The sequence below is a fragment of the Sciurus carolinensis genome, chromosome 3 (assembly GCF_902686445.1).
Source record: "Sciurus carolinensis chromosome 3, mSciCar1.2, whole genome shotgun sequence".
Lineage (NCBI taxonomy): Eukaryota > Metazoa > Chordata > Mammalia > Rodentia > Sciuridae > Sciurus > Sciurus carolinensis.
The window spans coordinates 34,066,517-34,082,677 of record NC_062215.1 but is presented as its reverse complement, the minus strand read 5'-3'; the positions used below and the strand labels follow the sequence as shown (position 1 = coordinate 34,082,677).

The 16,161-nt window shown below is 35.6% G+C and overlaps 1 protein-coding gene across 2 annotated transcripts in view; it reads right to left on the bottom strand.

Moving 5' to 3' along the window:
• The window catches only part of Dhx40 (DEAH-box helicase 40), a 39,005-nt gene that overhangs the window by 10,141 nt on the left and 12,703 nt on the right, over positions 1-16,161 (bottom strand). For both annotated transcript variants that reach the window (XM_047547365.1, XM_047547366.1), the window contains 5 exons: positions 12,941-13,040; positions 11,092-11,178; positions 10,775-10,957; positions 8,283-8,363; positions 7,520-7,677 (listed from right to left, as the gene is read on the bottom strand). In XM_047547365.1, the coding sequence (XP_047403321.1) occupies positions 7,520-7,677; positions 8,283-8,363; positions 10,775-10,957; positions 11,092-11,178; positions 12,941-13,040 (609 nt within the window). The remainder of the gene's footprint in view (positions 1-7,519; positions 7,678-8,282; positions 8,364-10,774; positions 10,958-11,091; positions 11,179-12,940; positions 13,041-16,161) is intronic.

Sequence of the window (16,161 nt, the reverse complement as noted above, 5' to 3'; positions counted from 1 at the left end):
CAGCTCAATAAATGTTCATAAACAAAACACATCAATGTATTTAACAACCAGTTCAATGATTGACCAGCTCCCAGAAGATCCCTTTATGCTTGCCTTCTAACTACCCTTCCCCTACCATCACAGCAACTATGTCCTGACTTCTAACCCCACAGATGAGTTTTGCCTGTTTTTAACCTTTATATAAAAGGAATTGTATAGTATGTACTTAAATGTGTCTGGTTTCTTTCATTCAACATTATATTTTTGACATTTATCTGTTACTGGCTTTGAAAATACTTTCCCTGATCCCATTCAGACCTGACATGCTTTCTGACCAAGTTCCCCAGAAAGCACTTTACCCAGGCTAATATTTCAGAATCCCATTCTTTTCAAAACTACTAGGAATTCTTCTTTCATGATAGATAACACATCATACCAAATTCTTATTCCTTCAGTATAACAATCACAGCCAGATTTAGCAGAGACACTAATGTTGCCTCATTCCAGGGACTAACACTTACATAGAATACAATGTGAATCTGCAAAGTAGCAATTCCTGATATTAGGGGAAAAGTCATCTGATTAAAGGAAAACATTCACGAAGGTATAAAGTCTTCCATCCCAGGCTTTAAGTGGCTTCTAACTGTTACCAAGGTAACAACTGAAGGAATCAGCTAGAGACAAATGCAGAGAATATGATATATCTCAGATCATGTGCATGGTCCTGCTAAGATAAAAATATACAATATTAATAATGCCTGTTTCTTGGAGTCACTCAGGGATACTGATTTTAAACACAAAATATTTAATTTTAAGCACCATTATTCCCCAGAAGGTATTGTGCCTAAAGTCAAATTGCACTAGATCCAAAACCAATTCCTCCCTGGCTCCCAATACTAGGAGACAAACCTAACTATTAATACCATGAGCTCCTAGGACCCCAGAATTAGTGTTTCCTGCTATAGAAATGTAAAGCCCCTAGGTTCAATCCCCAGCAAAACACACACACACACACACACACACACAAATGTAGAGTCCCAGCTGTCTGGGTCACCTGGGTTATAAATCCTCAGAGGTGGTCCCATTCTTTCCTTCTTTGCCTCTGGCTGACCCTAGAAATCTTAAATTTGACTAGAATACATACTATAATACTTTACACAGACTGGTCGACATCTCTTATTAAGATGTATCATAACTTTGCAATAAGTTTTAGTGGATTACAGTTTTAAACTCAGATCATATTTTATGTTGTGAAGATTAATTCTATGTGGTCAGTTGGGATTTCTATTGTTTAGAGTGGCCACCTGCTCAAACTTTTTTAAAAAATGTAGCCAGTTCACTGCTTCACAGTTCTCCTTCCCACATTGCTTCTTTCTATCTTTCTGTCTCTCTTACTCTTTCTGTGTCTGCCTATATTCCCCCACCCTACCACTGCCATTATTCTCAAAGGTAAGGGAACAGACAACACATTCTTGTTCCTTTTCTCTACCTCTTCCCTGAAGAATAACTTCTATTTAATTAAAACTAAAAAACTGGCAATGTCCCTTAGTAAATTCAGAGTAGGTATAAGAAAGTCTAAACCCATTACAGATGGTTTCCACAATCTTAGCAAGCTTGTTCCATAATTAAAAAATAGTTTGATTATCCATGTTTACTTTCCCAGTAGACGTGTCATTTTCTTCAGCTTATAAACTTCTCCAGATAAGATTCCATGCTTAACTTTACCTCATGCAAATAGATATATGCCACCAGGCAAAAAGTATAAATAAAAAGCTGAAGCAGCAAAAAAAAAAAGCTATATCATCTTAACTTTTCCTTTTGGGAAGATAATTCAATAAGTTTCTGTACAGCAATCAATCAAAGGGGAAAAAAACTCACAGGGTGTGGTGGCACATGCCTATAATCCCAGTGGCTTGCAGGAGGATTGCTAATTCAAAGCCAGCCTCAGCAACTTAGTGAGGCCCTAAGCAACTTAGTGAGACACTGTCTTAAAATAAAAAATTAAAAAACAGTCTGGGATGTGACTCAATAGTAAAGCGACCCTGAGTTCAATCCCTGGTACCAAAACAGGTGCCAGGGATTGAACCCAGGGCCTCACACATGCTAGGCAAGAATTCTACCACTAAGCTACACCCTCCAGCCCCAGAAAACAAAACTCTTACACAGAAAGGGTTTCAATAATAACAGTTCTCAGAGTTGGATCAGGTGGATAAGGCTATTAAGTCTAAACAGGGGTTTAGACTTTCCTATACCTACTCTGAATTTACTATGGGACACTGGCCAGTTTTAGTTTTAATACACATGTTGTATTCTTTGTTACTAAAAACATCACAGTTAAAACATTTAAAATAAAAATAATAAACCAAACAAAGCTATAATTTTGAATTTGCTCTATTTTAAGGCAATGCTATTTACCACCTAAAAAAATAATTTAACAGTCCTCCCTCTGTTGTTGATGTCTAAAGCAACAGCTACACTAGTGTCTAGATACAATTTACTACACAGTAAGAAAGATGGCTATATATGTCAAAAGAATCTTAAGTAAATGAAGTTTAAATTATGTCAATGTTCAGATCTGAGACTACTAGACAGTTTTACCAATAATAAATACATAATAAACTAAATTAGGTGACCTACATGACTAAGACCCAAGCCAGAAAGGACTGCTTAACCTATAAACAGATACAGAGGTAGGCAGAAAGCCAATGGACAAGCTGGGTCTAACAAAATCTCAGCAAATCACAAGTTCAAAAACTGAAGCTGCATCTTGAAGCAGTTAAAATTCTGACAGCCCAGGTTTAGGTCATTTATGTATGTAGCAAAAGTATTTAAGTATAAGTAAGAAGTTGGTAGCAGCTGTTGGGTCTAGAAATCAGACCAGGAGTTGTGTTTATGAAAGAAAAGTATTTTTTACTTAAAGCCTTTTGTAGTTTGAATTTTTAATTATATATACCTATTTGGGAATAGTGGTATAAATAGCAAGACAAAAAACTCCAGGGAGATATCTATTAGACTAGGCAAAACTACCAATCATTCAAAGTCTCTGGAGATTGATCAAAACACTTAAAACAAATCTATGGAATTCAGTAAGAACAGGAAGAGTGATACCCAATACCCCTATAGCTGTGGTGCAGGGGAAAGTCACTGGCAGTTTGAAAGTGGCTTCCTTTCTCTCATTTCAAGTTTCTCCTAGTCTAGGGAAGATTATGGCAAAACAGTTAAAGAATGCAGACCACAGTTCCCCCACAGCTCTGCACTGCAGAAGAACTATTTCAGTGGGTGCAGTAGCATCCACTACTTCTAGCTTCCTACAGCTATTCCAGGTTTCACTTTTCAGTTTGTTTGCAGCCTGTAAACATACAGAGATTGCTTCTGCATTAGTCAGTTTTTTGCTGCTGTGACCAAAAGCTTGACAAGAACCACTTAGAGAGAAAGAGATTAGGGATCATGGGCTCAGAGGCTCAGTTCATGGTCAGCCAACTCCATTGTACTGGGTCTGAGATGACATGTGGCAGAGAAAGCTGCTCAAGTCATGGAAGTCAGGAAGCAGAGAAAGAAAGCATGCTTGCACATTTGTCAAGAGCCAAGGACAAGACGGAATCACCAAAGGCATGCCACCAGTGACCTACTTCCTCCAGCCATGCCCCACCTGCCTGCAGTTACCACCCAGCAGTCCATTCAAATTTTTCTCAATAAATTTATTTATTTTTATTTGTTTTTTCTTGATACACCATCCAAATTATTAATCCATCAATAAATTAATCCACTGATGTGGTTACAGCTTTCATGATCCACTGATAAGGTAACAGCTCTCATAATCCAATCTTTTCGCTTCTAAACAATGTTACATTGGTAATGTTTACAACACATGAAGTTTTGGGGGAACACTTCATAGTCATACCATAAGAGCTTCTCACTGTGTTTTGTACCAGGGAAGATGCAATGATGGTAGCTGCAGAACCATCACTCCCAAAGATCACACCTCTGCTCTACAGGAAAGTTGTAAGTAGGGCAGCTAGGGAAAAGCAGACCCCCACTCACCTCTCCACAAGCTCCTGCTTCATAGCACGGACGTTATTCCCAGAGATGATGGGAACAAGCATCATCAAAGACTGGCAATACCTTTCCCACGCCAAGGTGCCCATCTCTATTTGGATAAGACTGTAAGCAATTTATATCCCAGGGCACTGTCAAAAACAATAGGGTGCCAGGCACAGTGGTGCAAGTCTGTAATCCCAGCAATTTGGGAGGCTGAGGCAAGAGAAGCACAAGTTTGAGACCAGCCTCAGCAACTTAGTGAGGTCCTAAGTAACTTAGCGAGACCCTGTCTCAAGGGAAAAAAAAAAGAAAACAAATTTTTAAAAAAGGGTTGACACGTAGCTCAGTGGTTAACTGCCCCTAGGTTCAATCTCTGGTACCCCCCCCCCAAAAAAAGAAAGGCAATAGGGCAATAGGACAATAGAGCTATAGAGCTAGCAAATCAATGAAGACTGGTAGGTTGGTATAATACCAACAGAGAAATACCAGACAAAAATTTTAAGAGAGATCAGTGAAGAAAAAGGAAACCTGCTAAAATCTGGTATCCTGGAATCCTGGGCACATGCCCAAAGCTGTGTCTTCTGAGAAGTGAAGGGAAAGGGAACAAATGAAGTCTCTGGCCCTTGGCAGAAGACAGGACAAATTCATAAATTCCCTCAAGCACCAAAGTCATCTCAAAATTACACAACACAGACCCAACAATAAAGATGAAAACATCACTGGCTTAAGAGGTTTAGGTAAAACCTCTGACCAAACATCAGCTAACTACTTGAGTTGACAAGTATACAAACCAAAACAAAAACTTCATGATAGAGGCTCCAGAATACAACTGAGCTGGTAGAAAAATAAGTGAGCCAGGCATGGTGGCACATGCCTGGCACATTCCTGCAACTCAGGAGGTTGAGGCAGGAGGATCACAATTCCAGCAACTCAGGAGGCTGAGTTCGAGGCCAGCCTCAGCAACTTTGCAAGGTCCTAAGCAACTTCACAAGATCCTATCTCAAAATAAAAAATAAAAAGGGTTGGGTTTGTAACTCAATGGTTAAACGCTTGCCTAGCATGCACGAAGCCCTGGGTTCCATCCCCAACACCACATTAAAAAAAAAAAAAAAAAGAAAGAAAGAAAGAAAGAAAAAGAAAAACAGGGCAGGGTATGTAGATCATAGAAAAACACTTCACAAAAACAGACACATGAAAAAGTGCTCAACATTATTAGTCATCAGAAAATGCAAATTAAGACCACAAAGAGGGCTGGGGAGATAGCTCAGTCGGTAGAGTGCTTGCCTCGCAAACACAAAGCCCTGGGTTCGTATCCCCAGCACCGCAAAAAAAAAAAAATTGCTTAGCACGTGTGAGGCACTGGGTTTGATCCTCAGCACCACATAGAAAAATAAATAAAATAAAGGCATTATGTTTATCTACAACTAAAAATATTTTTTTAAAAAATGACTCACAATAACAAATGTTGAAGAAGATATGCAGTGCAAGCTGCACACTCAAACATTGCTGGTGCATATTTAAAATGGTACAACTACTTTGGGGAAAGGCTTAGCAATATCTTAAAACATATTCCTATTCAATAGCACAGCAATTTGTTTCTGAAGTATTTACTTTACCTAAGAGAAATAAAAATATATCTCTACAGAAGACTCCAAGAATGTTCAAAACAGTTTTACTCACAAATAGCTACATGCAAGAAACATTCAAATATAATCTATTTATAAAAAGTTTTAGAGGCAGCAAAACTAACCTGAAAAGAAGTTAACTGGGGGAGATGGGGTGACATATGACTGTGAAGTAACACCAATGGAACTTTCTGGAGTGATATAAATGTTCTGTCTTTACAGGGATATGGATTATAAAGGTTCATCCATTTCCCAAAATTCATTGCATTATTCACCTAAGATTTATACATTTCACTATATGTAAATTTTACCTTAAAAAATAATAAATGTTACCTCCGGTTATACAGGGGTGCCTTTACAGTGGTATAGCTAAGCAATTCTGAAACTTTCTGTATGTTCTAGGGAAAATGGACAATTTGAATATGAACTCTGGATTTGTACCAATGTTAAGTTTTCTAATTTTGATAAATGTACTATATTAAGAGATTACCCTTGCTCTTAGTAAATACACAAGCAAATATTTTACATTAAGGGAGCACAACGTTTCCAATTTATTCTTATTTAGAAAAAAATTAAAAATGCAAACACACACATATATATTCAAAAGAGAATAATGAAGCTAAGGGAACAAAAGGTTAAAAGTTGATTAAACTATATAGAAAGTATAAAACAATACCTTTACCATTCTTGAAATATTTCTGTTCAAATTTGGAATTATATTACAATAAAATATCACCAAAAAAAGAGAAACTATCCCAGTTACCTCAAGAGGATGAGGCAGGAGGACCACTTAAGGCTTGGATTTTAAGACTAGCCTGGGCAATATATGAGATTAAAAAAGAGAGAAACTAACCCCAGACTAATTTTATCTATTTAAATTTTCCAACAAGGAAGAAATGTTTTCTTTTAATGTTTTCAGGAGAGTTGGATCTCCTGAATCTAACTCTCTGGTTTTACAAATGAAAATATGCAAACCAGAAAAGCTATACATTCAGATAATTAAATAGCAGTAGAATTGGATAGAATCCTGGACTCCTGACTCCAACTTCAATACTATGTAGTTTTTAGAGTATGTTTAGCTTTCATACTACCTAAGTGAAAGAAAAACCAGTCAACATTATTTATTGTATATTTATAATAGCCCAAGCATGAAAAAGCAACAAACATTTCCTTAATAGGTGAATAGATACACACATTCCCCATATAATGGAATTCCATATTTGGTGATAAAAATAAAACTAGCGGGCTGGGGATATAGCTCAGTTGGTAGAGTGCTTGCCTAGCAAGCACAAGGCCCTGGGTTTGATCCCCAGCACCACAAAAATAAAAAATAAAAAAAAAAGAGAAAAATAAAACTAGCAAGATACAAAAAGACATGGAGAATCTTGAATGCATACTACTAAGTGAAAAAAGTCAACCTGGAAAGGGTTACATGCTATATGATTCTAAATATATGGCACTGTGGAAAAGACAAAATTATGGGGACAATAAAAGATCAGAGGTTGCCAGAGGATTGTGGGAAGGGATGTAGGTATGAACTAGTGGAGCATGTTTAAGGCAGTAAAATGATTCTGTATGATACCGAATGGTAGATACATGTTGTTATACATTTGTCAAAACCTATAGAATATATAACATAATGAATGATTCCTTTAGTTAATAATATATCAATATTGGCTCATCAATTAAAACAAATGTACTACTCAAACAAAAGATGCTAATAATAGGGGATGTGTGCCTGTGAGGGCTTGCAAGATTAATGTGATCCTTCTGTACTTTTTGCTCAATTTTTCTGTAAACTTCCAACTACACTGAAAAGTCTATTAATTAAGTTGAAAAAAAAAAAAAAAAAAAAAACTTATTGATCAATTTCTTACCAGGTCTAATGAAAACATTTTCCACAGACAGCATTGCTGCTATTGGAAGCAGTAGATCTTCACAATCTAGAGAAGCAGCTTTAATTACTGCACAAGTCAGATGTGGAGGGAGAGGAAATTCCACCATAGACAAACCCAATCTAGTCACATGACCACTCCTTAATAGAAAGAAAATGTTATTAGGTCTTTCTGCCTTGGGAGAATAAAAATGCAATGTTCACCATTCAGGATAAATCAAACATAATTTAGATTACCTTAAATTACCCCCAGAAGTTCAATTCAAAGAAATAAAATACTGTGGTCATTGACAAGAAGAACAAAAAGATATAAATTCTCTACTGTCAAAAGCCTTAATACATCCAAAAAACCTAAACAACGAGGCAGAAGGTAGTAGTATAATATCTACAAATACAGAGAGGATATTCTTAAAGAACTGAGAGAAAGATAATTATCAAACCTTCCTCTAGTATACAATCATGAGAACAAAGATTCTGGCTCTTATCATTTTTATGAACTCATCGTATAATGCTTAGCACAGAAATGGTACTCAGAAATTACTTATTAAATACTAGCAATATTAAACAAAATTATTTTATACCACGGTGTTTCAATTAGAATTGCAATAAAGACAGACTGAGGACAAATTCTAATTTCAAGTAAAGCAATCTATTCAAATGAAACTTTTTTTACTGATAAAGGTATTTAGAACCTTATTTAAAGGTTGAACACCTGTTATTAACTTTCTTTCTTTCTTTTTTTTTACCTGTCAATAGCATCACACTGGTAAAGTTGCTTAAGAGCTTCCAAAATGAGTCTCTCATTAGGCGGATCCAAATAGGGAAACCTGTATGTTTAAATGAGATATGAAATGGGAGACCATTCCCTGAATATGGTAGGATTTTATACAGACTAGATGAAAAGGTTTTACTTCTATTTTTCAAGTCTTCCTCGCATTTAAAAATAAAAAGTGCTATAATCATGATCAGCATTCAGCAAAAAAGGAAATTTTTTTTCTGAATCACATTTTTCTCATTCACAATGTACTTGCCTTTGATACCCCTTGGTTGGAACACACACCATTCCTTTCTACATCTCAATCCTGCCTCATTCTTCACAACCAATATCAAGTCTATTCTCTTCTGTAGTTCATACATTTTTTTTTTTAACTAAAGTTTTATAAAGCAGTGGAAGTTGGGTGCAGTGGTACACACCTTAATCCCAGGTTCTCAGAAGACTAAGGCAGGAATTCAATGCCAGCCTGCACAAAATAAGACCTTGTCTTTAAAAAAGCAATAACAAAAGTAAAAACAGCCAGACAAACAACTGGCAAGCTCAGGAGGCTGAGGCAGGAGGATCGCGAGTTCAAAGCCAGCCTCGGCCAGGTGCTAAGCAACTCAGTGAGACCCTGTCTCTACATAAAATACAAAATAAGGCTGGGGATGTGGCTCAGTGGTCAAGTGTCCCTAAGTTCAATCCCTGGTACCACCCCCCACAAAAGTAAAAACAAAGGAAACAAGAAACAAAAGAGGGAGGAAGTAAGTCTTTTATTTTCATCTCTAGCATTTCAGGGACTTAGTAGAATCTAGTTTTTAAGACAAGTGGAAAAATAACTCAGTACAGATGATATTAAATAATTTAAATTGATTAATCCTAATTATTTAATTCCTATTTTTCTTACATAGTACTGATTGTTATATGCTGTTCTGCTTTCCTTTATGAATATGCTAAAAATCAATATCAAGCTTACTAGACAGCTGTTTTTAGAATCTGCCCTTCTTCCTAAGTTAAGAAAAAATATCAAGATATTATTTTTAAAATCTGGTTTCACCTAAAAGCTTTTGGTTGGATCATTTGGATTTCTTAAAGTGTTCTTTCTTTCCTTCTTTCTTATTTGATTAGTTAAATTTCATTAATTATATGTAATCCTCTTTCTAGGAGCTACATTCTTTTTTAGAAAATCTCTGGTCTTACGACAACTATCCGAAACATTTTTTTTTTTTTTTTTTTTTACGGTGCTGGGGATCGAACCCAGGGCCTTGTGTTTGCGAGGCAAGCACTCTACCAACTGAGCTATATCTCCAGCCCTATCCAAAACATTTTTAAACTGGCCTTCTAAAAGTATACAATACACAGCCGGATGCACCTAGTAATCACTTTCCTTATTATAAATTTAAAGAACACATTGTCAGTTTCTCTCAAGGTTCCTGACACTTACATTCCCAGACAATTGGGAACAAAATGAAGAACAAGATAGAATTTTCCCTTCATTACTTCCTCTATCATATGAAGTATCAGGCCCCTACAATATTCTGTCCTATTCGAATAGATCACACAGATTAACATTTGACTAATTTGACAGTTGTTCTATCCTTTACTTCATGTGTCTGAATCTTGTTTCCCCAACATAAGTTTAGTGTAAACAAAAAACTATACTAGAGTATTATTACTTTGTCTTTTCATGGTATATAGTACAATGAAGAAGCTACAAAAAACATTTTCTGGCCAGTGCAGTGGTGCACACTTGCAATCCCAGTGACTCAGGAAGCTGGGGTAGGAGCACAAGTTCAAGACCAGCCCCAGCAACTAAGTGAGAACCTCTCTCAAAATAAAAATTAAAAAGGGCTGGGGATATAGCTCAGTGGTAAAGTGCCACTGGGTTCAGTCCTCAGTACCAAGAAACAAACAAAAGAACAACAACAACGAAAAAAAAAAAAACCTTTCTGACTAGTAGTAGAGTCATTACATGCCTTTCATTACAAATAAACAGTAGTCACTAAATGAACTAAATAAGCATCAGCACAAAAACCCCTATTAAGGTTAAAACATGAGCATCAATCAGATTCCAATAAAGCAATACTAGCATCTACTATAGCATAAATTAGAAATATTAAAATTTCAGAAATTTTGAAGCCATGTAGTAGTACAATACCATTTACTTCAGAGTTCCTATAATCTTAAATGTCAGTAGTTTTTAAAGTGATAAGAACATTCGCAATTAGTGGCAATGGTTTCATAATATTGTGAATCTACTAAAACCAAGTTAAACTGTACACTTTAAAATGGTTAAAATAGTGAATTTAATATTAGATGAATTAATACTTTTGGATTTAGTTGAAAAACAACCAATGTGAAAACCAACCTTGCAAATAGCTGACCTTCAATTCCCAGAGATGTCAAATATTGAAATACAATAACTGTGGAATAACCTGGCTTCACCCTAACAAAATTTTTCTTTTTTGCAAGATGCCTACATACCTTATGACATCATGTATGGCAAGGCACTTTAAGGTCAGAACTACAGATGTCAAACTAGTTCTCTTAATCTCAGGGATCACATGGTCAGGCATACACTGGTTCCAAAAATCTTTACTGTAGATCCGAAAGCATTTTCCTGAGGAAGTCCTGCCAGCTCGGCCACTTCGCTGTAATGCCTCGCTCCTACAAATGAAAATAAAAAAGTCCACAAAATCTTTTGTCGGTTTCCCAAGTAATTTACTTCCTAATCCCCAAAGAACTAGAAAGCATATGATCAACTGTTATGTAAATAAAAAGGAAAGGATAAAGACACTTACTTTGAAATTGGAACCACCTCTAGGATATCCAACCCTAATCTGGGGTTGTGATTTAACTGCTTCACAAAGCCACCGTCTACCACATACCTAAGGAGAATGAAAGCAAGTCAGTTCTAGAAAGTCAGGAAGACGTGTCAATTTTTAACCACTCTGTTTTCTTCTTTTCTACCAGATTTACTACCACATGCTACTTTTAATGTTAAGTATAAAACTTAAGTCAAGAAATTGGAACTCCCATACATTGCTGGTTGGAATGTAAATGATTTAGCCAATGTGAAAAAGTTTGGCAGTTCTTCAAAAAGTGAAACAGAATTACCATATGACCCAGCAATTTGATTCCTAAAAATATACCCGAAATTACTGAAATATTTATAGATGAATATTCAATAGCAACACTATTAACCATGGTCAAAAGGTAAAAACCACCTAATGACTAAAAGATGAATCAATGAAGAAATTGGGGTATACACACAATTAAACATTATTTGGTCATAAAAAGAAATGAAATAGTGATACATGCTACAACATGGATGAACCTCCAAAACACTATGCCAAGTAAAAGAAACCAGACACAAAAGGTGTAATTCCATTTATGTGAAAAATCCAGAATGGGTAATAGAAACATAAAGTAGACTGGTGGCTGCTAGCAGCTGAGGTGGTAAGAGGAATATGAAATGCCTGTTCAATGCATATGGAATTTTATTTGGGGGTAATAAAATGTTTTGGAACTAGACAGAGATAGTGGTTACGTAATACTGTAAATGTACTGAATACCACTTAACTGTTCATCTTTAAATTAATTTGCCTCAATAAAATTACATAAACTTCAAAGTCAGCTGTAGGCCATTCTAGCAGTTCAAAATTCCAAGTAAATTTTTAAGCCAATTAAATGGAGAACAGGGCTGGGGAGATAGCTCAGTTGGTAGAGTGCTCGCCTTGCAAGCACAAGGCCCTGGGTTCGATCCCCAGCACCGCCAAAAAAAAAAAAAAGGTGAACAATTCAGGTAATGAACTAAGAATGGTAGCAAATATCATTCACTAAGGCAACATTCATTCTAAAACTTGCCATTTAATGGTTTTTGCCTGCACTGGAAACAGAAAATTAGAGGTCAATTTACTCTAGAGAGCTGTTCCCCTAACTTCTTAATGAAACATTTTTTTTTTTAAGTGAAGCAGAAAAGCAGAGGAAATTAGACTTCATCTCAGATCTGGGTGATCATTTTACTTAGAAGAAATATATAGGATTCTTGGGATTCTAGGCCAACCTTCTGTGGCAGTTGGACTCAGCTAAGAACATAAAATACACTGGGTAAAATATAAATACCGAAAATAGTCAATAGTCAGCTATCAGTCCAGACTTAAAATTTCCAAGTGTTTCTCTGCTAACCGTACTAAAAAATTAGATGGCACTATTGAGTACATCCAAAAACAAGGAACCTGCATCATGGTTCAATTTCATAAGAAAGTAACAGGTGAGAGACAATACCTCCAGAAAATATTTGACGAACAAAGTTACTCTACTAAGTTAAAATGAAAGGTAGAAGGGAATATCACTTCATCTAAGATACATGCTAGTAATGACAGTGCAGAAAAATAGGATCAGCCAGAACCCATGAATCCCAGATAACCTTAAATTGGGGCAGAGAAAGCTTCAAGTTGCCAAGTTGCTAGAAAGAGATATAGTATACACCTACTCCATTTCCTGTTCAAATAATCAATAATCACAAAACCAAAAGGTGAATACAAGTGAAGAGCATTAAAAAGTAAGCAAGAAGGGAATTAGTAGAGAAAACTCAGTAATGTTGTGATTATTTATGGCTTCCTTTAAGAGAACTTTAAAAAGCTGTACCTGATCCCATCTATTGTTAACGATGTTGCAGAAATATTGGTGGAGATAACACATTTTCTAATTCCAGGTGGAGGTGGCAAAAATATTCTTCTCTGTTGATCTAAAATAGATGTAAATAGAAAATATTAATTTACACCATGTATTTGTCAAACTCAAGTTTTAAAGAACAAACTTCTTTTCATTAAAAATTGTTTTCTTCACCTGTATAATATCTTAAATAAAAAATACAACAGCAAAAAATGATTTTTCCTTCACCTTTCACTGGATTTCTAAATCCAGGGAATCATAGACCACAATTACCAAAAAAAAAAAAAAAAAAAAAAAAAAACATACAACAGAGTCCTTTATCTGGTTGAGGACATGTATAGAACTGTAGATTTTTTTTTCTCCATTAAAAAGCACATCTGTACACACACACAAAATTTTTTTTCAAACAATTTTAGAGTGTTCCGATACTCCCAGCCCATCCATGGACTGGCAGACTAAGGACCTCTCTGCCTTAAAGACTGATTGGATAAGTGGTTTTTACTTTAGAGGGTGTCCGCCTAACTAATGACTACATCTCAAAAGAAGTAATGTCACATTCATTTCCACTAAAGAGAAAGCCCCGGCAGCAATGCTTTTAGTATGCCCCCTGCTCCTCCAGCACCAGGAATAAACATTTTCCCCAATGTGGGCCAATCTAATTTCCTGGAGAGTTTGGAATAAGGTCCAAAAGATGTTAAATCTTATTAGATTAGTATACTACAAAGAAGAAAAACAAATTTTTAAACCATTGGAAAGTAACTAATGTTCACAGAGGAAAAAAAGTTAGCCTAGAAAGAAAAAAGAGTTAGTCATCAAAGTTTACAACAGAGTATTTATAGGCTCCTGTCTTTTCCCAGGCCTTAAGTACACTGACTGTGAAATAAATGTAAAAAGATGGGTTTGGTCAGACCTGTCCCATGCCTTGTTAGGAAGAAAACAGGACAAAACAGGACTGTTGGCAAAGAAATTACAGTAGGGGGAAAGGAGATAAGTGAAAGTTGGTAAAGGATAAGTCTGAATGTATTCTGAAAATTGTTGAATAAGGAAAAGTAAAGTTAGTGAGTTGACAGAAACAGGAAGACAACATCAGAAAACAGATGTTTAAAAATTGAGATTTCAGAAATGATGATAATGACAAATTCTAGGATGCAAGTATTTAAATGGGTAGCCGAGTAGGCATGAAGGAAAAGATCAAGAAACTTCAAAGCAAGAGTCAGGTGGATCATTTACATCACTGATATCCAAACATCAGGAGTTATCATTCCAAGGAGAACACAAGCAAAACTATTGGGATATGAAAAGAAATTCTTAGCATTTGTATTTACATTGTTCACAGGATACTTTTAAACCTTTAATTTATTTGTATTTACCATTATACATATTAGTATAGTAGTATATGCAAATATTTTGTAAAGAATGCTTTTTAAATGCATAACATTTTGATTTCCAGGAGATTAGCAGTCAAAAAAAATCTCAAAAAGATGAAGTAAAAACACTGTTTCCTAATAAAATCTTACTAAGATCATGTATTCACAGTATAGAAAACAGACCAAAGATGAGCTATTATAAGGGAGAAAAGGAACAGAACAAAGGAGTGTGGTTTTAAAATAATGAAACTTGGGCCGGGGATGTAGCTCAGTGGTAAAGCATTTGCCTAGCATGTGTGAGGCCCTAGGTTTAATTCCCAGTGCCACAAAAAAGCAAAGTAAAATAAATGAAAGCATGAAAGTAGGCTAACCACCTCATTTTATAGATGAGAAAATTAAAGCCCACAGAGGTCAAGTGGCTGGCCTAAGATTTGTATACATAGGCAAATTTAAAACAAAGTCACATTTCTACTCCTGCTTATCATTCCAAAATTAATTTCTCAAATAAATAAGTGCTAGAAAGGTAACTTTCTAAAAGATATGTGGAGGGGCATGGTGGCGCATGCTCAGAGGCTGAGGCAGGTTCTCGAATTCAAGGTCAGTCTGGGCAACACAATGAGATCCTGTCTCCAAAAAAAAAAAACAGGTTTATGTAAATCCAAAACTAAACCACCCAAAACCTATTTCAGATTTGGAGAATCTGGTAAAAAGCCTAAGTGTTATGATTATATATTTCTTATATAGGTAGCTTATTTCTTCTAATATGGTTCAGATGAATAACATAATATTTTATAATGCAAAATACATGTTTATACGTTCATTATCTATTTATAACACTGGAGCCACATGAAAGAGGACTTGCTTTTACTTAAGGTATAGACTCAGTACCTCGATCAAGACCTGGTTTTATTTTAAGTATTGAATAAATAGATGTTAAACGAATTGACAAATTGAAAATACATTACATAAATAAAATACTAAGATCCTTCTATTTTTAAAATTCCACCTTGCACTAAAATTTCACATAAATTATAAATGTCCTCTCTAAACACATTTATTCATAATCAAGATTTTCAACCAACTTTTTTTTTTAAACTGAGGATTAAATCCAGGGACAGGACCAATGAAAATACCTGCTCACCTCCTTTTTCCCTTGCCTGCCCCCCACTACCTTTTTTAGGGTGACAGGGTCTCACTAAGTTACTTAGGGCCTCATCAAGTTGCTGAAGCTGGCTTCAAACTTGTGATCCTCCTGCCTCAGTCTCTTGAGTGGCTGAGGTTATGGGCATGTGCTACCAGTCCTAGATTTGTTATAGCCTTCAGTTCAAGCAAAATTCCTGATTCATTTATCATTTTATTCAAAATAATCAATTAAAATTCTGAAAATGCTGCTTTGATAAGACTTAACATTGTTTCACACTTCACATTTCACCTGTACACTTTACTACCATATTCCAGTTACAAACACATGCCAGTTTTTCTTTGTTTATGAAGGATTAGAAAAGTGTTAACTTATATTTCTAAAATGAGTTCTCAGGAAGGAAAAGGGAAACTGATTATTTTCATTAAGATACAACAATTCTCTGATTAATTCCATTTCCTATGAAAGATTCTGATATGTTTTACCCCACCTAATAACACACCAGGATGTTATTAGTAAAGAGGGGAAAAAAACTGGCAGAGGCAGAAAGACATTTCAAAGTCTACCAAGGAGTGAAGGAATTAAGGAAAGACCATTCAACACACTTAAGTAAAGCTCCTAAGAAAGATGTATAAGGGCAAATGAACTGTCTTTATTGAATTTCTTGTCCCAGATACCCTCAAAAA